Source organism: Myotis davidii, unplaced genomic scaffold (assembly GCF_000327345.1).
Source record: "Myotis davidii unplaced genomic scaffold, ASM32734v1 scaffold608, whole genome shotgun sequence".
Classification (NCBI taxonomy): Eukaryota; Metazoa; Chordata; class Mammalia; order Chiroptera; family Vespertilionidae; genus Myotis; species Myotis davidii.
The window spans coordinates 678,798-703,095 of record NW_006300025.1 but is presented as its reverse complement, the minus strand read 5'-3'; the positions used below and the strand labels follow the sequence as shown (position 1 = coordinate 703,095).

The window sequence follows — 24,298 nt, the reverse complement described above, 5'->3', positions numbered from 1 at the left end:
AACAACCGTGCCCTCCACCGCTGGCCCGCTCCGTGCGCACTCCGCACCTGAGTATTTCACTTCAGCACTGCGCCTCCTCTGAGTCTGGGTATGATATTCTCTTTCCTCCTTGTTGTAGAATTTCCACTCAGCCAGCCTCCCTGTGGTTCTGGATGATGTCCGTTCCGTCTTTTAGGTGTAATTTGAATTTGTTGTTCAAGGCAGCAATCTCTGGCGTTAACCTATGCCGCCATCTTGGTTTCTCCCTTAGTTTCTGAAAGTGTCTCAGCCTGCACAGGTGGGTCTGAATCCTGCTGTGGTATCTGTAGGCAAGTCACTGCCTATGTGCCTCAGTTTCCTCATCTGTAAAGTGGGAATAACAACAGCCTAAGGTTGTGAGGCTGATGAGTTGATCCACATTAGAACTCACCAACACAGTCATTACTCTCTCACTCCAGGCTGGGGAACCCCTACCCGAAGGGGGCGATAGGTCTCTTCATACACAGTCTTTTCTTTTACTCTTTGTCTGAACACTTCAAATAGATAAAAGTGAGAGGACAGTCTCAGGACCCCAGATCTCCATCCTCCTACCCATGCCCCCTGGTGGAATTCTGAAGCAGTCCCAACACCATGTCATCTTACCCAGCAATATCTCAATATACATGTCCAGCAGGCAGAGGTTATTTTTATAGAATGCAAGACCATTAACCCACCTTTAAAATTAATAATAATCCTATAATATCACTAAGTGTCCAGTGAGGGATCACGTTTCCAAGGGTCTCATAATTTTTTAAACTGAGTTGATCTTTACACATAGTGTCACCATCTTCAGTGCACAGTACGCCTGTTTGACAAGTGTATGCAGTAACCCACCCACAATGAAGATTTAGGACAGTTCCCTCACCCAAAATTCCCTCAGCTGTGGTCAACCCCTTCCCCACCTCCTGCTTGCCGCTGGCAACCACTGAATCTGTTTCTGGTTGTGTAAATGGCTCTTTGTGCATAGTCAGAAGCTCTAAAAGTGAATATAAGGCCACTTTTTCTATTTTCCCACCTTAATTTTGACTTCCTTTGAATTAATATGTAAATAGTATTTCCCTGAAGTTATTTTATGTAGACACGAATGTGCACACACATGCAAACACACGTGCACACACGCACACACATTTTGGCTACCAAAATACATAATCAGCGGAAAGTTAAAGCACCATAGTGATTAAATAAGAGCAAGGAAACACTGTCCCCCATGAATTATTTCAGTAAAATTGGCATCTTATCTATTTAGTATCTGCTCTTTTTACTTATTTTTTGGCTATCAGATTTATGCCAACGCATTAAAGTATGAAGATTATACTTTATTTGAGTTGTACATTTTATTCCATGGACAGCAGTCTTCTTATTTCCTGAGGTTGTCATCTTCAGACTGCCTTTGGGGGGGCTACATTGAGGGCTGAGTTCAGTGGGTGCTGTGCAGGTGTGAGGAGAGGGAGCTCAGTTTTCACATTCCTCTTGGGCTTAAGGATTCCAAAATGATTCCATCGCCGATGAGAAATAAACAAAACTTGACACGCCGAGTCCAGATTTTCCCTGTCAAGTCTGGGTCTTCAGGGAGAGGATGGGATGGGTTTCCTTACAACTGTGTCTTTGCCCACAGACAGCGACCCTGGAACAAGCTATTAAAGACGCCCACGAGTGTTACGATGACGAGATTCAGCTTTATAATGAACAGATTGAAACGCTGCGGAAGGAGATTGAAGAGACTGAGAGGAGCCTGGAGAAGTCTTCCTATGACTGCCGGCAGCTGGTGGCCGCCCAGCAAACCCTAAAGAATGAGCTGCACCGCTATCATCGGATCATTGAGAACGAAGGCAGCAGGTGTGGTCACAGAGGGACAGCGAGGGAGTGCCTCTCTCTCCATGCTGCTCACTCACTCATTCCACAGATCCTTGTTGAGTGCATTCTGTGTGCCAGCTCTAGGCAGTGGGCAGGTGGCAGGGAGTGAAACACAAAAATCCATGATCTCATGGGCCTTGAATCCTAGTGGGGGTGGCAGATGATGAATGACTGTGTAACAGAGGGAGTATGACCTCTGACAAGTGCTGTGGAGAAGATTATAGCAGGGGAGAGGGGAATGGAGATGAGGCTGATGGTGGGAATGCTTCAGATTTTGAGTTGGGCAGTCAGAAGAGGCCTCATGGAGAAGGCTACTATTTGTTCCACGGGCCTCTGGAGACGTAACTGTCTTAGCAGATGGAATGATCAGGAGTATTTAAGGAGATGCTGCAGGTGAGGTTCCTAGCACAGTGCCTGGTACCACAAGTACTTCGAGCTGTTGGTGTTATTACTGCTACTGCCAGCATGATTTGTACCACCTGGTTGGGTCTGTAAGGTGGCCATCAATGTGCTAGCTGGTCTTGTTTGTAATGGAGCTGTGACTTGAGCGCCACTCACTTCAAATGGGAAATAAATCTCAGCCTCTGTCTCTATCTCATCTACATCTACACTTTTACCTAGACCTAAATCTACATCTTCTATTCTACATCATCTATGTCCACACTTAAACCTACATCTACATTTACATCTGTATCTACACCATCTACATGTATGTGCACATCTACGCCTACATCTACATTACCTACATCATCTACATCTCTACCTATATCATCTATATCTATGCCTACACTTAAACTTACATGTGCACAATCTACATACAGTATATATCATCTATACTTATACCTACATTTATTTTATCTACAACTACACACTACATTATCTACATCTGTATTATCTGTATCATCTATATTGTCTACAATCACACCATCTAAGTCTATACTTATACCTATACCTACATCTACATTTAATGGTATATCATCTATATCCATACCTATATCTATATTATATACATTATATACATCTATACTTACACTTACAACTACATCAATATCATCTCTACCCACTCCTAACTTACCCCTACATCTGTGTTATCTGTATCTTTATCTACAGCTACATCTACATGTATGGCTGTATGGATATTCATATCAAATTGTATCATCAGAAAGCAGATTGGAGACCACTGCTTCATATAAGGATTCTGATTCTCTATTTAGTTGTGATTCTTTGATTCATTCTTGCTGCTACTTGAGGTTTAGATTGAATTAAAATAGAAGCGCCCAGAAGTATCCCACAAAGAGCAGTTCTTTCTTTTCTCTGGGTGCTCTGTCTTAGCAGCAATTACTTGAGTGTTTAACAGGGAAAGTAAGATTTTTTCCTCTCGTTACGGTCAATGTATCATGCATAATTCCAAATTATATTTATGTCACAGTGAACATTTTATGCACACATTTATGAAAATAAGTCTTAATATACTAATTTCAAATTGATAGAAGTGCTATAAGCATTGAACAAGCAACTCCCGAGCGCTTTTTACGTGGATTCACCAGTTGGTTATGTTTTGTCTCAACATACATATATATATGTATTTCATATTATTTTAAAAATAACAGATTGGAGATATTAAGCCCTGATTACCCTAAATACTTCAGCCTGGGACGGGCATTGTTTAATAAAAAACAAAACAACAACTTCCCAGCTGGCATGGCTCAGTGATTGAGCATCGACTTATGAACCAGAACATCATGGTTCGATTCCCGGACAGGGCACGTGCCCGGATTGTGGGCTTGATCCCCAGTGTGAGGCATGCAGGAGGCAGCCAATCAACGATTCTCTCTCATCATTGGAGTTTCTATCTCTCCCTCTTTCTTCCTCTCTCAAATCAATAAAAATATATTAACAAAAAACCCCCCAAAACAATAACAAAAAATCCCCTGTTCAACATAGTAGTGGCATTGTGAGATTATAAGCAATTTCCACTTTACAATGTTTCTGTGTGTTTCACAGTTTGTGACTTGAGCTCAAAGCAATGATTATTTCCTTTACATTCTCATCCAGTGTGCCAATGTTTATGAGGTTCGTGAGAAGTTTCATCTAGGGAACGCTTTTGTTTTTTTGCTCATAATTAGTGGGTCGCTTTTACCCCCTGACCATCTGTGTGGCTTGATGAGTTAGAGATGGTGACTACCTCTTTCTGGTCTTTCTGCCAGGCTGAGCTCCACCCTCTTTGAAGTGCCTGTCACTCTATTCCCCACGGGCCATGGAGCCTCTCTCAGCCCTCGACCCAGCGGGAAAGGTAATGCTCCCCAACCCTGACTTCTGCTGTTTTCTGCCCTCAAAAAAATGGGAAAAATTAAGTGGCTTTGTTGTTGAACTTAACATTCACACGTCCTTGCAATCTATCAGGAAATTAAACTCTTTTAGGGGAGGTCTCCTTCTCTCCCTCTCTGATGCACTCCCACAGGTGCTAAGGGACTGAGCCAGAAAGGTCACAGGAGAAAAATCAGACTGGGGGATAGACCACTTTGGAGACATATTTAATGGGGGGATACAATTCAATATTCTGAGTATTGAATTGCACCCCCCACCCCCCCCATTAAATGAACTATTCTATACAAAAGTGTCTGGAGCAGAGAACATGCTCAATTATTGCTCATTTTTTCTTCTCTTCACAACTGAGAAGAAGTAGATTGGCTGGCAAGCATGGCTTCTGCCTTCACATTCGGTCCTTTGGGGAAGGTTTCTTGCACCTGTGAGAGGTTACCTCTCAGCTAACCCCCCCCAGTCCTGGACGAGCAAACAGAGTTTTGGGAGAAGAGAAGATGGTAACGTCGCATCCCCTTCAAATCCCCGTGCCTTAGACAGCTTAGAGGGGTTTGTGGAAATGGGGTTCTGGGGTCAGAACACTGTTGGAAGGGGCAGCAGGTCCCAGTCGCCAAACGCACAGGGCCAGCCCCAGGGCCGTGGTCTGTGCACGAGGAACCCTGTTCTGCGCTTATGCTCTGCTATCAATGTCTTGACATTGTTTTTCTGTTCTCTTTTTTTTTCTCACCCAAGGATATTTTTTCATTGATTTTTAGGGACAGTAGAAAGGAGGGGAAGAGGCAGAGAGAGAAACATTGATGTGAGAGAGACACATCGATTGGTTGCTTCCCATCTACAACTGAGGTACGTGCCCTTGACCAGAGTCAAACCAGGACCCTTCCTCTGGCTGACGCTCTATCCATAGAGCCAAACCGGCTAGGGCTCTACATTCTTAATCGTTTTACACAGGGGGAACTGCCTTTTTCTTTTGCAGTGGGCTCTGAAACTCTGTAACTGGTTCTGCAAGCACCCCCTTCTTGCATATCTGCTCCCCACTGGGTTCCTTTGACATGCCCCTTTCTGCCTCCCTCCTTCCTTATGGCTCCATGGCCTTTCCTGGCACTCCGCTCTTTCACCATGATTCATGGTAGATGCCCTTGGTTAACAGAGGGAGGAGAGGCAAAAGTCCTTTGGGATGAAAAGGTTAAAAAAATCACCAGGTGAGTGAAGCAGAAAAGCCTCATGGATGAGGCAGGGTTATATTTTGTGTGTTTTCTTGAAGTTTTAGTTTTTCCTTTTAGCTAGTCTGAAGAAATAAATATGGCCTCGGGAACAGGGGATTCCTGTGAGTTCTGGGTTTAATAGCATCGCTTCCCCTTTACCCAGCAGGAAGGGGATGCTGATCAAAGGGTGGTCATGTTTATTTAGCTTGGGATGCACATGCAACAAGGGAGCAACCTCGTGGAGTCATACGATTCCCATGCCTGAAGCCACTCTGCCCATGCCAGCGGCCCAAGCAGTGCTGCCCACTCTCCTTTAGGGAAGTCCAAGGTGGGAATGACTTTGTGGAATGAATTTCCTTCATCTAGTCTATGGATCCAAGTAGCTGCCATGAGCCCAGCAGGTGGGACAGGAGGTGTTGCTCCTATCAAGTGTTATTGCAATAGAATTGTGCATTTCAGTAAGTTGTACCCAGTGGGATGGGAACTGTGAGAGTCAGAATAGCAGTGTCTTCCCTCTGCAAGCCCAGAGGGGTCAAGGGACTTGTATAAAGTTGTACCATTGGAGGGTCCTTAACATGGGCCATGGATGCTGCAGGTCTAGACCTCTTCCCCCCTTGCTTTGCCCCATAAATAGTAAACCCACCCCAGTGCTAGGCATTGGTCTCTAAAACAGATAGCATAATTTTCAATGAATGCATTTTCTTCCTCTTTCATTGACAGTTATATTTGATTTGTTGCCCATTTACTTTTTAATTTTATTTTTAAGATTTTGCCAGAGCTGTGCAGGATATAACAACAGCAAAACCAAGACAAAAAGGCCTCCCTAAGACCATTCCAAGGAAAAAGGAGATTATAGCTAAAGACAGAGGAGATGAAAATTTAGAAGACACACCGCTGAAAGGCCCGGAACACACAAAGCTCGTGCAGGTGGTAGTTAAAGAAGAAGGAGAATGTAACCTTGAGTCGGGGGGTGAGGAAGCTAGTCCCCCAACCCTAGAAGGAGGTCCAGAGGACATGCCAGATGGAGGGCAGATAAGCAAAGCCTTTGGAAAACTCCGCAAGATGGTCAAGGAGAAAGTGAGAGGCCCCGAGGAGCCTGAGACCCCCGTTGACCTCTACCCCAAAGGGCGGTACGTGCTGGTCTCCGGGGATGCCAGTTACGTGGACCCTGGGTTCTGTTCGGTGTCTTTCCCAGCCACGGGTGGAGTGGTTGTTTCCACTGAGGACGGCTTTCTGCATCGGGATCGTCCTATGGAGCTCTCTCCTGAGCAGCCCCCACCCCCTCGGGAGAATGGATGGGGGTATCTGCAGGGGAGGGAAGGTGAACACCCACCCAGCCAGCATACTGCAGGCAAGGAGGATGAGAGAGACACCGAAGAACTGAAAGGTCCGGGGGAGAGGGAGGATGGCCAGAAGGAGGATGAAGGGCCCAAGAGGCCCTGTCTCATGGTCACACCTGGTCCACAGGGACCGTCTGCACCGCCACCCCAAAGGCCCGGGGCCAGTCAGGGCAGAGCTGAGGGGCAGGGGGAGAGGAGTGGCAGCCTGAAGGAGAGGAGCTCTCCTGGGACTGTGGCTTATGAGAGGGTGGAAGTGATGGAATCCATGGAGAAGTTTTCAGCTGAGAGCATTCAGACGTATGAAGAAACTGCTGTTATTGTGGAGACCGTGATTGGAAAGACAAAGGCAAACAAGAAGAAACTGGGAGACAAGGGCTCTCACAACCTCTAGGCTCTGGAGGAATGCCCCAGGGCCACTTTGATGGGTAGGGCCGTGCTTTGATGGGTAGAACAAATGATAAAAAGTAGGGCTTCCTGTTTGGATTAGACTTTAGTTGGCCTGTCTGGCATTGCCAGCGAAGCCTAATAAAAAAGGTTTGTTTTGCTTGCACCTTGTTTGTCTAATTAATAGGGGCCTTGGGGATGTAGGCGCCTCAGCCACACGGAGGTCACACTCTGTTAAATGGCCACCACACCGTGTTGTTTAGGAGAGAGACATGCCCTTCGTAGTGGTGCTTTGAGACTCGGTAGAGTGTCCAGATTTCACACAGGAAATGCTGGTTGATGGCCTTGGCTCATTTCCACTGCATTCCAAGCACAAGCACAAGCTCACGTGGAGGAGAGTTTTGTCAGATAAAATGATTAAAGGCATCTGTCTCCGTTTGGGTTCCCCCAGAAGCTGATCCCAAAGCAAGGCTTGGGATGTAGTTTCTTTTTCTTTTTTATAATTAAAAAAAATTGATATATTTTTTTTTTTTTAGAGAGAGAGAAAGAGAGAAAGAGAAACATCGATGAGAGAGAGAAACATCCAATGGTTGCTTCTATACCCACCCCGACTGGGAACCGAACCTCCAGCCTGGGTATGTGCCCTGACCAGGAATCAAACCTACCACCTTTTGGTTTATGGCAGCGGTTCTCAACCTGTGGGTCCCGACCCCTTTGGCGGTCAAACGACCCTTTCACAGGGGTCGCCTAAGACCATCCTGCATATCAGATATTTACATTACGATTCATAACAGTAGCAACATTACAGTTATGAAGTAGCAACGAAAATAATTTTATGGATGGGTCACAACATGAGGAACTGTATTTAAAGGGCCAGAAGGTTGAGAACCACTGGTTTATGGGCTGACATTCCAACCAACCAAGCCATGTGGGCCACGGCTGAATGTAGTGTCTTAGGGATGTGATCTCAGGAAGCACCAGTAGGGCAGTGGGGAGAGAGACAGGCAAAGAGGCAGCCAGTAAGAGGTGTGCTGCCAGGCTGGTTTGCACTGTGGGCAGCTGGAGCTCAATCCGCACCCGCCCCCCCCTCCGCCCCAAGGACTCTGGGAGATGGACTAGAACATGCGCACAGAGTTATCCTGCCTTAGGGGCCAGGGAGCAGGGTTTTCATCCACCACCTCCTATCAGCCAGTGGGGAGGGCTGCTCCCGGGGCATTAACTTGGAAGTACATGGAAATGGTAAAGGTCATGGGGATATAAGTGGGACACCAGTGCCGTCTGCCGTAGGTCAGGTTTCAAAAAGCCAAATCAAATGTCACCTCATAGTTCCTTGTTTAGGAGTTATTTTGTCCAACAAGCATTTACTGAGTGTATACTGTGTGCCAGAACAGTGTGCTATACTGACAAGGGGAGGCTTGTAGATTTATTAATAGTCACTGTAATATAATAAGCTGTAACATACCTGTGTGTGCATTATCTTGTGCACACATGCACACATACATGCACATGTATACACAGGTACCTAATTTAAACTAGAAACTTTACAGAAATCTTTTTTTTTAAAAAATATATTTTATTGATTTTTCACAGAGAGGAATGTAGAGAGATAGAGAGTCAGAAACATCGATGAGAGAGAAACATCGATCAGCCGCCTCCTGCACATCCCCCACTGGGGATGTGCCCGCAACCCAGGTACATGCCCTTGACCGGAATCGAACCTGGGACCTCTCAGTCCGCAGGCCGACGCTCTATCCACTGAGCCGAACCGGTTTCGGCGTTTACAGAAATCTTTATGTTGCCTCTAGGCATCTATTTTTCTACTAACAGTCCCAAAGTGATTTTTTATTTGTACTGATTAAGAAAGTACCCCTTCCCTGTGTAGGTGCTCCAAAATACAAAATACAGAGTAAACATGCTCACACGGATTAGCGCATCTTCCTGAACAAAAGCTTCTGGCAAGACAACCACACACCCTTACAAGAAAATTGATGGAGTCATAAGTTACATTCTCTTATTTCCTTGTTATGGATAATAGAAAGAATATTAAATGGAGTCAGCTTTCTATTTAGAGCTTTAAAAAACCTTGTTCTGAATTTATTTGAGGTTTTGATTTCAATAAAGAAAAGTGCTTTTGTGTTGTTCTTTCTAAAAGATGAATGGAGAACCTACTCCATTGCACAGTTTAAAAATATTTATGATTTAAAAGCTTAAGATAGAATGATGGAAACCATTAGCTAGTGCCCAGAATGTACTAGGAATTTGGGCCAGTATATAGGTTTTATTTAGCATAAACCACTGCAAAGCTTTTTGTTTTCCCCATGAAGTCTTTTTATTTTTTTTGGACTAAGTGTTCAGTTAATATTCTTATTTTAAAAGGCAAGGGTATCTTTTTGGGAAGAAAGGTCATTTTTATGTTCAATTGATAATAAAAAATGGATGCCCGGCCAGTGTAGCTCACGGGTTAGAGCATTGACCCTCCCACTAATGGGTCTCGAGTTTGATTTCCCATCAAGAGGGAGAAGGGACCTGCTCCATCCTGCTTGTCCCCATCGCCCCAGCAGCACTTCGTCACCCTTCCTACAGCAGCACTTCCTACAGCAGCTGCTGGATTGAGTTTTCAGTTTTTCCAACATTTGCAGAACCATGATCACCTCCTCCGATGATCACCAGCCAGCTGAGTCCCTCCACAGAGGTCTGCATCTTCCAGGGGCCTGCCATGTGCACTCACTCTGCACCCATGGGCAGGCAGGGCGAGTCAGGCGCGTGGTGCCACTCCCCAGCAAGCCCCTGGCTCCTGCCTGTGTTAGACTGCATGGTCCCTGTGATAGTTGAATTCTCTTTTGCCTTCCTAATTAAGCAGTTAATATTTCTTTATATGACTCAGTTGAGGGTGCTTCATATTCAGTTTTCTCTGTTAACATCCCTGCTGGAGTTTCTGTCTCCCAAGAAGGGGCATGAGACAGCAAAGGGAGGCGCCAACACAGGCAGCATTACCTGCTGCCACCGCTGTGGGCAACTGGGGTTCCATCCCCCCTGGGGACTGAAGAGACCAGGTAGCACATCTTCAAATGGCTTCAACGGGAGGCCAGGAAGCTGGGATCTTTCTACACCAGCTCCCTCCCTTCCTCAGGTGAGGTGGCCCTGGGGCATTGATCCCCTGGCACTTCTGCCTGTAGCACATGAGGTCTGGCGCATCTCTGCAGCCAGAGAACACCTGGTAGGGAGAGAGCTCCTTGGCATGTACAAAACTGTCTATAGGTGACCTCTGGGGTGGGCCGAGGAGACAGCTAGAGGGCAGAGGTTGGCAAACTTTTTCTATAAAAGGCCCAATTACAGGCTGTACAGCCTCCGTTATAACTACTCAACTCTGCCATTGTAGCGTGGAAACAGCCACAGACAAAAAAAATAGGCATGGTTATTTCCAATAAAACTCATTCCCAAAGCAGGCGGCGTGCTGGGTTGGGTCCCTGGGCTGTAGTTTGCTGACCCCTGATATAGGGCATGCACCAGCAGGGTCTAATGCAAAATTCAGGTTACATAACAGGAGACACTGCTAACCTGGCATCTCTTCTTTCTTTCCTCTTTCATGTTGCAAAATTCCACTGAGGTTTCTCCTAAAATTGTTGTATCATAGGTTTGTAGTTGGGATGTTGCTGGTGAAGGAAGTCACTTCAAACTCATATGGCACTTGGCGCGCTGATAATGAAGGACATCATTCAGATGCCTTGATTAGTGTAAATGCTTGACTCCAACTTCTCATGCTTGGATAAAAGCAAATAGATGCCACAAAACCCAAATTGACTTAAGTTTTATTAAAAGAAATAGGGCTTTTGAAATGAGATGTATATTTTACAAGAAGGTATATCCTTGGCCAATTAACTTCACTGTGCTAGTGCAATTACTAGTCACAACTGCCTCTTCATCTACATCAGTGATGGTGAACCTATGACACGCGTGTCAGAGGTGACAGGCAAACTCATATTTTTGGTTGATTTTTCTTTGTTAAATGGCATTTAAATATATAAAATAAATATCAAAAATATAAGTCTTTGTTTTACTATGGTTGCAAATATCAAAAAATTTCTATATGTGACAGGGCACCAGAGTTAAGTTAGGGTTTTTCAAAATGCTGACACGTCGAGCTCAAAAGGTTCGCCATCACTGACCTACATGCTTGTGTCCTTATGACCAGGGGCTTACCAGGTGGCTTATCTGTCACCTGTGGTTGGTCAGTGGTTCCAGGACTGGGGCCAAAAGAGAAAAAAAACAGGTTGCAGTGTCTGCCTTTTGTCCAGCTTGGGGCAGCCCATTTTGTGTCCTCTTTGGTGTAGAGGGACATCTTTGAACATGCTATGACCTGGGATGGTAAGGATGGGTTGGCCTGAAGCCTCCGTGGTAGAAATAGGTGATGGTTAACATTAGACCTAGGGAATTCCCAGCCTCATTTGGCTGTTCTAGCATCTCAAACTCTGTGAACTGAAATCTTTAATTGTCCCCATTCCACCCCAAACCATGCAGGACTGAAAATTAGGAATTTAGAAAGACAGAGTCTTCATCTTTGGGCCAATTGCATTTCTTATGGTCAGTTCATTCTGTTCCCAGGTTCACACACAGTGAGTCTCTTCTAAGTTTTAAAGAGAAAAACGAAGCTGACAAGCTGGCTTGGAAAACTTGCCTCAGATCAGACCTCGATTCCTGGTCCCTTGTAAATCCAAAACCAAATTCCATCACATTTTTTTTGAACCCAAGGGAAGGGATTCTTGGCAATGAAATGCACAAGAGACTATTGGAAGAACTCAAGTACTAAGTTGATTAATTTGCAATGCAAAGAGAGGGACCATCTTTCCTGGAGATGCCATGCTAGTACCTCTTACGCTGATTACTCCTCTCCTGGTGTTACTGTCCTTGGGAGGCCAAATAAAGCATCAGGAGGCCATGGGTGGGCATAGAATTAGACCATTGGCAGGAAAATGGTGCTTCAAGGCACTGTCTGGGGATGGCTTCCCCAGGGTATTGGGTTCTCTCCTCAACAGACTTCAGCTCTTCAGAGACTGGAATTCCCCTTTACACCAGTCCCTGTGTTTCCCTACGGCTGAACAACGCCGGATACTGTCTGCCTGCATTCACTCCCGACTCTCCATTTTCCTAACTCCCATGAGCTGAGTGCAGGCTCCTCCTAGCACCCTTTTTGTTGACAGAGAACGACCCAGCTGGCTACAATCAAATCACCTTCGCTGGCCCAGGACACGTTCTGTGTTGATGTTACTTCAAACTCCCAGAATTTTTAGAACCTCTTATTTTCTCCCCCAAACTCTGTTTCTATTCTTGGCTTTTTCATTTTTAGAAATTTCTATCAAATTAAACTTTTTGTATCCAAGAACTTACGTTGGCTGTGAGGGTACCAGTTACCCTAATTCAGCATTTTTCTCTCGAAATATAAAATTTTTGCCTATGTTTCCTAAAGGTTTTGTAGTGTGTGGTTTTCATGTGATCACTCCAACTAATGAAGGCATAGATCACACGAAAACCACTGCTATTAATTTATGTGACAGTAACAATAACATGTAGTGGTAACTGTATCAGAATTATGTTTGTTAACTTAATCTTTTAGAAATCAGTCTTTGAACTTAAGTATTGAAAAGGAGTTCGTCACAAGATTGGACTTTGGACCGTAACACCTTTCAATGTCTGCTTTTAGCCATAGGCTCTCTTAAGATTTTGCTAATTGGGTATGGTAAGTATTATATCATAGGACACATTTGAAAATTGTTTTTACAATGAAATATAAATATATTAATACTTTATCAACTATTAAGATTTGCCAGAAGCCGAAACCGGTTTGGCTCAGTGGATGGAGCGTCGGCTTGCGGACTGAGGGGTCCCAGGTTCGATTCCGGTCGGGGGCATGTGCCTGGGTTGCGGGCACATCCCCGGTGGGGGGTGTGCAGGAGGCAGCTGATCGATGTTTCTCTCTCATCGATGTTTCTAACTCTCTATTTCTCTCCCTTCCTCTCTGTACAAAATCAATAAAATATATTTAAAAAAAAAAAAAAGATTTGCCAGAATAGCATGTGGTCACATGGGCTACAGCTAGTTTATAATACTATTCATGGTACTATTCATAGTATTCACGCAGAGGGGTTGCCATGTAAATCAGTACTTAAGAATATGTTTTAAGGGCACGTCAAACTCTTTTTGTGGGAAAGTCTCTAATACTTATCAACCATCTGTTACTTGTCCCAGGTGCTTACATTTAGGCAGGGTTAGTGACCAGTACTGGCTGATGCTCTGTAGCTGAAGTGACCTGTGTGTCTCCGTCAGGCTGAACATAAAAAAGAGGGTAAGAGTCCTTCACAGGTTCTCTTCTGCATGGATTGTAGCCACCTGTGTTATCATTGCAAACCATAAGATTGAAGATTGAAGCAGCCTGAATCTCTGAGCCACTGCATGGGAATCTATGGCGTTGGGGAGTCACTGAATCCTAAGTAGGATTTGTGTAAATAAAAAATAAAGCTTCATTGTGTTAAACCACCAAGATTCTAGGGCTGTTCGTTACTACAGTACAACGTAGCTTGGCCTGATGAATATATTCTAGAATAGATCTTGACCATGACCCATGACCCACAATGAGAAATGCATTTTATATTGTGAGCCACTTCACACACTTAGACACATGCACACATCCCTGAAAAATACATTTCAGAAAACAATGCTTATCATTAATATGCATGGTCTATTTTATTCTATCACAAAATGGTGGTCTTGTCTTCCTAAATTTACTTTATGGCCAGCTACTGGGATGTAACCTGAGTACTGTATTAAAAATGCTGCTGTAGGTATTTGATTTACTTGTGTAGGATTGATTTGCTAATTATAAATCTTTCATGTATATTAATGAAAGTGGGCTTTTTAGATCTCTCTTTGGCAACATTTTATTATCTGCTTCTAGAATGGCTGGCAGTGTTTTTTATGTAATGCATATCACATCCCACAATTTCTGGAAAATAATGTTTTCTTGTTAAGTTTCCTAATTTACATGACTTTTTAAATTTGTTTAGAACATTTTGTAATAGGGAGCAACAATGTTATCCTGATTAATCATGATTTATTTATTTTCATTTAAAAAAATAAATGACTAAATGTCTCTTCCATTAGGATCAGGGATATCATAAAAACGTCACTAGCTAGACATATTTGAGTGTTAATACTGGTGCAAAAAAATGAAATAGAGACCAAATATTTTTATATAGCACTATATATTTTTATATACTGTATACTCATATCAAAACTTGCCATTTTTATTAAGAAGCTGATAAGTTACTCTCTAATTTCATAAATTATACCACAACTGTGAAAATATGGACACTATTTTATATTTTTGCTGCCATATAAGACATTTAATGTTTATACAGAGAGCTGCAAAATTACAGAGGTGATGCAATGGGAATCAATGAACATTTTCACCTGAATTTCCACTGGCTTTTCTCTTCAGCCAGTATCACCTTGATATTCTCTGAATATTCTTTTAAAGATGAACATGGTGTCTATTTCTCCAATAAATATGCATACACACATTTTAGGTATATGTGTGTATATACATTTATACATATGTATATATATATACATATATACACGTGTATAGTCTACATATGTATATATATATTTCTGTGTGCACTTATACACACATAATGTCCTTTGGTTTATTTTCAGACAGTTAATGGGAAATGAATTTTTGATGATTCCATTTATTTTTTTTTCTTAAAATCTAAACTGGTTTAAAAAGACCTTCGCAATAAGTAATAAATTTCTTTTAAAAATCATAAATTTTGTTACATTTTAAAGCATTAAATAGAGAAGGTCATATGGTGTCAGAGAAGACAAATTCATGCCAACATGGGGAAAAAAGAAAGAAAATGGGTTTTCCAGACTTCTTTCTTAAAGTTGTAACCTTCAGGGAATGGAAACTGGTGCTCTGGTGTTTGAGGAAGGGAACTCCAGGCTTAGCTACGTACTCCCAGGGGAAGGGAGAAATGTAGCCAGAATAGTTTATCATGTTCTTGGGAATCAACTCAAACAAATGAGTCATCTCTTGGGAATGTGTGGGCATTGGGATTGGGGATGGGGAGTCCATCCTTGAGTAGGAAAACAGGTCAGAAAGCATTTTTACTTGGTAATGAAATGGTGTGGTGTCTTTTGGGGTAGACATGGGAGAAGAATGTATCAGCTTTAGATGACCTGTTAAACACCATCATGGACTGCTTAGTTGCCAAGATGGTACCTGTGCTTTCCCTATATGGGCTTCTCTTGCTTCCTTCAGGCTCAAGTTGCAGGGGATGAGTTGGCATTCCCCACTTTGGCAGAAAAGGCTCTATACAAATGAAGGTCCATGTGAAGATGTCTGCTCACATCTTCAGACATGCCCGCTTCACCCTCCATACACCTGTGCCTGAACAGAGGCCATTGCCCTAACACATCAAAGAAATCACAACGTGAAGGAGTAAGATATTGCCTGCCAAACACATGTTTTGGAACTCAAAGCCCAAGTTCATACGTGCAAAGCTGTAAAAAATACTCACCTGGCCTCTTGCTTCCATCAGATTAAGAAGTTCCCAAATGAATTAGGAAAAGGAATGTTCCTGGGTTAAAAACTACTATGGTGTGTTGCCAGACCTGCCTTGCATTTTCCCCTTTTGGATAGTTATGTGAGAATCCCCAGAGTGTTGTGGCTGAAATGAATTCTGTGCAAACTGAGAGTAATTTGGACTTCTCTAGAATATTTTACCGTAACTCAGAGCAATAGCTGGTGAAAGGACAGCCACTCTACTTAGGTTTTATATTTGTCATGCTGGCTGAGTAGGAAAAGTTATGGTGTTGGTATTGGTGGTAAGATTTCCAATGCCCATGCTGTTTACTCTTCCCCCTCCAGTAATTAGCGTTCTCATGGATGGCATCTTTCAAATCATGCCACCTTCAACTATGTCATTGAAAAATCGTGCTCAGTTCATTATTTTTTTTAATCTAACAGGTCAGTTGAGACCATGAATAGACATTCTTGGAGTCACTGTGTGCAGCTTTTGACATGCATTCTCTTCTCTTCTCGGATCTGAAAAAAATTGAGGGGAAAGTTGTCCAATTTTTCCTTTGCACGATATCACGTATTTGAGTGACACAAATAAAGAACCTAGAGTCACAAATAGAACGTAGATGTTGGTGGGAACACTGTATTTGGGGCATAGAATAAAAAAGATTATTTCCATTGTAAAGAAAATAATCATTGACAGTGAACGAAGCTTCAGATCAAGAAGTTGGAATTGCTAGGTGCCTGACAAAGAATGGAGCAAGGACAGAGAGGCAGAGATAGGAGAGGGAGGGAGGCGCCGGAGCCAGGGTGCAGCACTAGTTCTTGTGCAGGATGCTTTTCAGGCTTCTCTCCACAGCTTCATCCAGCTCTTCCTCTAGTTCCTCCTTCTTGGACATGGCCAGCTTGGACTGGTAATCCCTCACGACCTGGTCAATGTAAGGGGCACTCTGCGTGCCATGCAGCATCAGGGTCCACTCCTTCAACACCCCCTTCTGAGGTGCGCTCCCGACAAACCCCAGTTCCAGGGTCCAGGTTCCTCGGGCGTCTTCCCCCCAAGTGTGGGTGGTCATGAAAGGCCACTTGTCAAAGCCCACCTTGGAGTCATCATCCCTTGGACGCCGGCTCAGCAAAATGGACTTGGTGCCCATAGGGGAAGTCATGTTGATGTTCAGGTCTCCTCTCCTGGTGGCATTGACTGTGATGACAGCTTGGACATGCTCAAGGTAGCGGACGAAATTTTCCTTCCCTTCACACGCATCGGTGGTGAGGGTCAGCACCAACTTGCCAGTGGATGGTATTTTCCTGAGGGCAAAGCAATGAGGGGACATGGTAAGGAATCCGCATATTACGTGAGAGGTTTCTGAAGACAGCTTCAGGTTGCAGAAAGAGCAAGAGCTTTGAGGTTAATCAGACAGACCTGGGTTAATTCCGACCTGAGTTGTATGAGCATGAGTAAGTTACCTATTCTCTCTGAACCTTCTGTGGGGAAAGGGAATGTGGCAGATATGTTGATGCCTTTCCCATTTCTCCTAAGTCACCTCCAAGTTCCTCTTCAGCTGCGGTTCCCATGTACCCTGACTGCTACCTACCTCAGGTATCAGCATCTCCCAGCATCTCTCCTGGAGCTTTTCCATGTTCTGTGGGAGTTTGCTCAGGACAGCCTACTAGTGACAGGGATTTAATTTCTTAGGGACAATCCTCTACCAGAGACTGACAGAAGGTGGTGAATAAATATACCCTAACTTCTCCATTCTTCAGTGAGACAACTCAGTGTCCCCAGTGGGACTGAGCCTAGTTGCCAACAACGGACAACTAGTTGCTCATCAATGTACTCTTTATTGGCTTTTATTCCTCTTCCCTGTCTCACATCGCCACTTCCCAACTTGTATTTCCTGGAATCAACTTGTTAGCACCCAAGTCCCATCTCAGGGTGTACTTTTGGGACAACCCAAACGGAGACAGGAGCTCATAATGCCTTTCTTTTAAAGTGCTAAGTTCCGTATTATTGCTAATGTTAGTGTTATTAATATAATAAAAAAGCTGAAATTGAGTTAATTAATCCTAGTGAAGAACAGTCCTTTGAAAGATCAGAGAAATTTGGCAATCTCTTTGATCATAGAGTTAGAATCGAAAGAAGGGTCGATCTCAGCATTTCAGCTATCTTTCCATACAATTAAGGTTGAGAATTGCTAAAATAGAGGGTCAGAGAGGTCAAAGTATTGTCCAATTTGGTGGAATTAAGATTTGAATGCAAGTCTGGGTAACTGACTACAGAAGCTGCAGGTCCTTTTCCAGGACCAAAGGGGAATGGAGGGGAGGACGTATTGTGAGAGGGTTCTGACTCTGGCCAGGCTCAGGTCACCAACAGAAATAAGGCTTGGGTGGGATGGGATGGTTAGAGATGGATTTACCACCATTGAAATGCCATTATCCCAGAGGTGTACCCTCATAATGGAATATGACACAGTGATGGGAGTGAATGAGATGTTACTGCACATAATAACTTGGATTGATCTCACAAACATAATGTTTAGTAAAAAAAAAACTGGATACAAAGTTCTCCATGCAACGCTTTTTATATGTGAAATACCAAGTATATTGAATTGCAGATTTTGGGGCATGCATGCAAACCAGGGAATTGAAATGCCATTATCCCAGAGGTGTACCCTCATAATGGAATATGACACAGTGATGGGAGTGAATGAGATGTTACTGCACATAATAACTTGGATTGATCTCACAAACATAATGTTTAGTAAAAAAAAACTGGATACCAAAGTGTCCATGCAACGCGATTTAATCAGAGAAAGCCCAAGAACTGTAAAGCTAATCTTTGGGGGCAGGAATGAAAACAATGGCTGTCTAGGGATGTGGGGATTAACTGGAAGGGGGAATGAGGAATCTTTCTGGGGTAATGGAATGTTCCAGTGTTTAATTAGATGGTGGTTACTCAGGTATATACACTTATCAAAACTCAAATAACACACTTAAGTTCTGTGCATTTCGTTGTATGTACACAAAACCTTCATTAAAAATAACAATGATAAAAACTTCTATTTCTAGTTTACTGATGGACCAATGAGGGAAGGAATTAAATAAAGAGGACCCTATTGTCCAATCCTCTTGCCATAATGAGAAGTAGGTTCATGTGACCAGCGCAGTGCTTTCTGGGTAAGTAACTTCTCACTTAAATCCATTCATGTCTATTCACATCACTTGGAATAAAATCAAATGCTTACCTTGTCCCACAAGTAGAATGAATAAATTAATTGTATTATAGCCACACAAAGAAACATTATTCAACAATGAGAATAAATGAGCTACAAGTACACACTAAACATGCTTGAATTTCATAACATAATTCTGAGCAAAACAATCTAGACACAAAGGAGAACACCGTGTATTATTCCATTTATATTAAGTATGAACTAGGCAAAGTAATCTATGGAGTTAGAAGAATAGTGGGGAGATTATGGTGGAAGAGGATTCAGGATTTTCTGGGATATTGGTTGTGTTCTGTTCTTTGATCTGGGAGGTGGTTACACTGGTTGGTTTTTGCAATGAAAAATAATGGCATAAGGCACCCAAAAAGTTAATGCTCACACCTAAAAATATGGGTTCTGAGTCACACAGCTGTGTTCTATGTAAATGCCCCCGGTTCCCAGGAGTTGTGCATTGCTATAGTTCTCTCTGCAAGCTAGTTGTCCCTAAGTCAAATCCAGCACATCTCCCTGACAGAGAGGGAATCTGATATTGTCACTAATGCCATGGCACCATTTCTGGGACATTTCCACATGCAGCAGAAGAACCATGGCACCCACTTACTCAGGGTCCTGCACGGAGCCGCCCACACAGTGGAATCTCTCCGGCACCGTTTTCCAGTCTTTAGCCATCTTCACCATGGCGCCTGCGTCAAGGACCCCGTAGCCAAAGAGGTGATTAAACTCCAGGCCGACCCCATTCCGCCGCCACTGATGAACCTCATCATGAAGCTGGTTTCGTTTGGAGGTGAGCACAGTCAGATGCTGCATGTCCCTCCAGGTGAGACCCAGACTGGATGCCGGAAGCCGTTGGGAAACAAGAGAAAAGGGGAGGGCGAGAGAGGAAGAAAGACACAATGACTAAGACAGGACAAAAACCCCTTGTAAGATTTTGGAATATCTATGAACCCCAAGTCAAGGGAGAATTCCCATGCACTATTTAGAACCATTTTATATTTGTCAATTAAAAAACACACCACACTTGTTTTTCTCACTTAAATGCATCTCAAATGTGCATTCTAACACACACACTGGAATGGCTAAAATGGTAAGACTGACAATACTAAGTATCGACAAAGATGTGGGGCAGCTGGAACTCATGTACTTTGCTGACAGGAGTGTAAATCATTGCAACCACTTTGGGAAACTTTTTGGCTGTATCTTCTAATGTTATCCATATACTTAAGCTAGGGCCCAGAATTTCCATCCTTAGGTATGTATCCAACAAAAATGTGTGTATACATTCACCAGACATATGTATAAGAATGTTCACAGGCCCAAACTGTGAAGCTCTCAAATGCCCATCCAGAGTAAAATGAATAGACTAGTAGAGGTGTATTTATAGAATGTGGAATACTATAAAGCAACAAGAATGAATGATCCATAGCTACTCCGAATAATATGGGTGAATCTCACGAATAGAATGTTAACCTATGGAAGCCACACACTGAGGAGAACATGTTGTATTATTCCACTTGCTTAAAGTATAAAAACAGGCAACATTAATCTATGCTGTTAGAAGTCACATCTTGATTGGGGAGGGGACATAAAGGGCTTCTGGGTGCTGGCAGTGCTGTCTGTTTCTTGATTTGGGTGTTGGCTACATGTGTGTGCTTCATTTGTGAAAATGAAGCTATCAGTTCTTCAAGGGCAGACACAATGTCTTCTGCACATTTTTATCCTCAGTATCCAGGTCACAGGACACAGAACTGCCATTGGCACACTGTCCAGAGAATAAACAAGTCCACTTGAAAATGCTACTGGTTTTGGAAATTAGTGTCCGATGTTACTCAGTGTTTGTGTTTTTTAAACTGCAAGTCATGACCTATTTGTGGCTAGGAAATCAACTTATTGCACATGTTGCCTCACTGGGATGCACATAACAGTCATCTGGTGGGGAATGACTGCTCAGGCCACACCTCAGAACAATTAAATCAGGCTCTGCAGGAGTGGGACCAGGTATTGTAAATCGTTAACATTTCCCCAGTCATTCCAATAGGTAGTTAAATTTGAGAACTAATGATTTAATGGATGGGACTATTGTTAAAAAAATGAATGGCATAGAATAGAAAAGAAGAACAGTATACATTTCATATAATATGGAAAACTAACGGTGAAACTTTCCGAAGTTGATTATGACCAAAACTTCAGTGTTTTGCCAGAATGGGATTCTGAATTCATCAAACCCAGAATGGTTTATGGTTGATAAGTGAAGGATCTGGTGATTTTGAGGTGACCTGAGGGCTTGGTAGGTGGAGTATCTCTTATCTTTGCTAGGGGTCTGCCACAAAATGTGCTATGCTTCCATTTGGAGAAGGACCCCCTTGGTGTTTCTCCAGGGACTTATTTTCAGGAGAAGATGAGAGGGAGGATGTGTCAGAACAAGGATCTTACTTCTGAAATAAACCAGAACATAGTACACATTCCAATGTAACTGAGTTTGTTTGGCCAGCCATTTGCATATGTCAGAAAAATAAAACTGCATCTGTTGTAGTTCTCTCTTTTGAGCAATATCAGAATTAACAGAATACACTGTTGTGTAAAGCAGTATTTTATCAACCTGTTTTTAGTTTTAATCCTATCATAGCAGCTCAAGCATCTTAGGTAATACCTACTAAATAATAAAAGATAAATTTACAGAGTTTCTACAATATAAAGGTCATTGTGGTGTAGAACAAGTAATGTCACATGTTCTTCCCTGGTCTCAAATAGTTTATATAACAGTTGGGAAAATAAGACACATATGTAGAAAAGTACAGCACAGTGAAGTGACTCCACGAATGTCTATTCAGTGTCCACCATGTCCAGGAACTGTGCTGGTTCTGGACACATTGTAGGAAGGTCCAAGCCTTGATATTTAAAAAGGGACAAAACCACAATGAGATAACACTCACATCTGTTAGAATGGTTATTATAAAAAAGACTAGAAGCCCGATGCACGAAATTCATGCAAGAGTAGGCCTTCCTTCCCCCGACTGCCAGCACTGGCTTCCCTCTGGCACCAGGGACCCCGGCTTCCCTCACAGCCCTGGCTTCATCTGGAAGGTTGTCCGGAAGGACACCCGGAAGGACGTCTGGTCTAATTAGCATATTATACTTTTATTATTATAGATGAGATAACAAATTCTGACAAGAATGTGGGGAAAAGGAACCCTATGCACTGTTGTGGGAATGTAAATTGGCGCAGCCACTATGGAAAAAAACATGGATGATCCTTAAAAAATTAAAAATAGAACTACCATATGATCCAGCAATTCTACTTCTGGAATATATACAAAGGAAACAAAAACACTTATTTATAATAGCCAAGACTGGAAACAATCTAAGTGTCCATTTATAGATGCATGGATAAAGATGTTTATCCATTATGTATAAAATGGAATATTATTCAGTCATGAAAAATAAGGGAACCCTGCCACTTGTGAAAACATAGATGGACCTTGAGCATATTAATCTAAATGATATGTTGGACAGAGGAAGACAAATACTATGTAATCTCACTTATATGCAAAATCTAAAACAAACAAACAAACAAACAAAACAAAACCTGGATAGGAAAAGAGATAAAATTTGTTGTTACCAGAGATGGGGGTAGGGTATTAGAGGAAGGTGATCAAAACATACAAACTTTTAGGTATAAATAAGGACTAGGGATATAATGCACAACTTGATGACTATAGTTAGCACTGCTAGTGATACATAGGAAAGTTGTTAACAGAGTAGATCCTAAGTTCTCATCATAAGGAAAAAATTTTTTCTTTTTCCTTTTACTGTATTTTTATGAGATCATGCATGTTAACTAAACATATTGTGCTAATCATTTCAAAATATGTGTAAGTCAAACCATCATGCTGTACACCTTCACATTATACTGTAGAGTGCTGTATGTCAATTATATCTCAATAAAACTGAAAAAAAGATAGAGGGAGGGCTATCATGAAAGGGAAGCTAGGATGCCGAGGAAGCCAACAGTGGACCCTTTGTTATTCCATCAAGGGGGACTCAGACTGTGGTCCTCAAGCCCCTGTGTCAGAAGCACGTGGAGGATACGGACAAAAAGCAGATTCCTGGCCTTAACCCCAGCTCTCCTGAATCGGCCTCTGGGAGGTTGTGAGCCTGAGAATTTGCACTTAAGGCAACATGATGATTCTTCTGCATACAAATGTCTGAGAACATTGGTCTAAGATGGCAGCTCTCAACCTTGGCTGCATGGGAATCAAATGTCAAAAAAATAATGATGTCAGACAGGCCCCAGGGATGTTGCTTCCATGGGCTTGTCCAATCTGCAGCCAAAAGCTTAAGCAAAGCTGATCCAGGGGAGTGGTTCCTACCTTCCTGGGCAGCACTGGGGTATTTGCTAAAAGTTGCACCTTTCCAGGCATGACCCAGGAGAGTCTGAGTCGTGGACCTGACATGCTTTGGATATATTTTTAACAAGCACTGCAGGGATTCCGATGATGAGAAAATCTGAGAAGCTTTGGTCCAGGGGGTCATCAAGCATCTATTAGGAAGTAGCATTTTAAGCCAAGGTCAAGGGGACGAGTAGGAGTAACTGAGTGAAAAGACAGGGAAGGGGAGGATTCTAAAGGAGAGAAGGTTCTGGAAAAAAGGATTTAGAGGCAGGAGAAAGCAAGCCTTATGCAGGTGATATGCTTGAGAAAACACAGGAAGGCATGAGCCCCAAGTATGACAAGAAGGGAGAGCCAGAAATTGTAAGGCAGAGGCCGTGCACCCACATCAGAACACTGGGACTTTATCTCAGGCACAGCCAGTAGTTGCAGAGTTGAGATGTGATCTGATCTTTATCGACAATTCCATGGAGAATGGAATCAAGAAGTGTGGGACTGGAGCCGTGGCCAGTTTTCTCAGTGGTTAGAGCATCGGCCCTGGGACAGAAGAGTCTCAGGTTTGATTCCCAGTCAAGGGCATGTACCTTGGTTGTAGGTTCAATCCCTGGCCCCAGTCAGGGTGTGAGCAGGAGGCAGCCAAATGATGTGTCTCTCTCACATCAATGTTTCTCTCTCTCTCTCTCTCTCTCTCCGCTCATTTTCACTTGCTGGAGGCAACTAATCGATCTCTCTCTCTCTCTCTCCTTCCCTTCTTTCTCTCTCTCTCTTTCTCTCCTCTCCCTCCCTTCCATCTCTAAAACTCAATGGGAAAAATATCCTTGGGTGAAGAATAAAAAAAGAAAAAATGTGGGACTGGAAAGTAGGCCCACACTAATGAGAGGTTGCTGCAGGGGTCTGGCCAGCATGGCTCAGTGGTTGAGCATTGACCTATGAACCAGGAGGTCACGGTTTGATTCTCAGTCAGGGCACATGACCGGGTTGCAGGCTG

The 24,298-nt window shown here is 43.1% G+C and overlaps 2 protein-coding genes across 2 annotated transcripts in view; one reads left to right on the top strand and one right to left on the bottom strand.

Moving 5' to 3' along the window:
• BFSP1 (beaded filament structural protein 1) overlaps positions 1–7,286 on the top strand; it is a 26,462-nt gene extending 19,176 nt beyond the window's left edge. The window contains exons 6-8 of the mRNA XM_006776154.2: positions 1,634–1,854; positions 4,080–4,165; positions 6,163–7,286. Of these exons, the coding sequence (XP_006776217.1) occupies positions 1,634–1,854; positions 4,080–4,165; positions 6,163–7,127 (1,272 nt within the window). The 3' untranslated portion in view covers positions 7,128–7,286. The remainder of the gene's footprint in view (positions 1–1,633; positions 1,855–4,079; positions 4,166–6,162) is intronic.
• Positions 7,287–14,357: 7,071 nt separating this feature from the next.
• PCSK2 (proprotein convertase subtilisin/kexin type 2) overlaps positions 14,358–24,298 on the bottom strand; it is a 243,590-nt gene continuing 233,649 nt past the window's right edge. Inside the window, exons 11-12 of the mRNA XM_006776113.2 lie at positions 19,527–19,754; positions 14,358–17,003 (exon numbers count right to left, since the gene is read on the bottom strand). Of these exons, the coding sequence (XP_006776176.1) occupies positions 16,517–17,003; positions 19,527–19,754 (715 nt within the window). The 3' untranslated portion in view covers positions 14,358–16,516. The remainder of the gene's footprint in view (positions 17,004–19,526; positions 19,755–24,298) is intronic.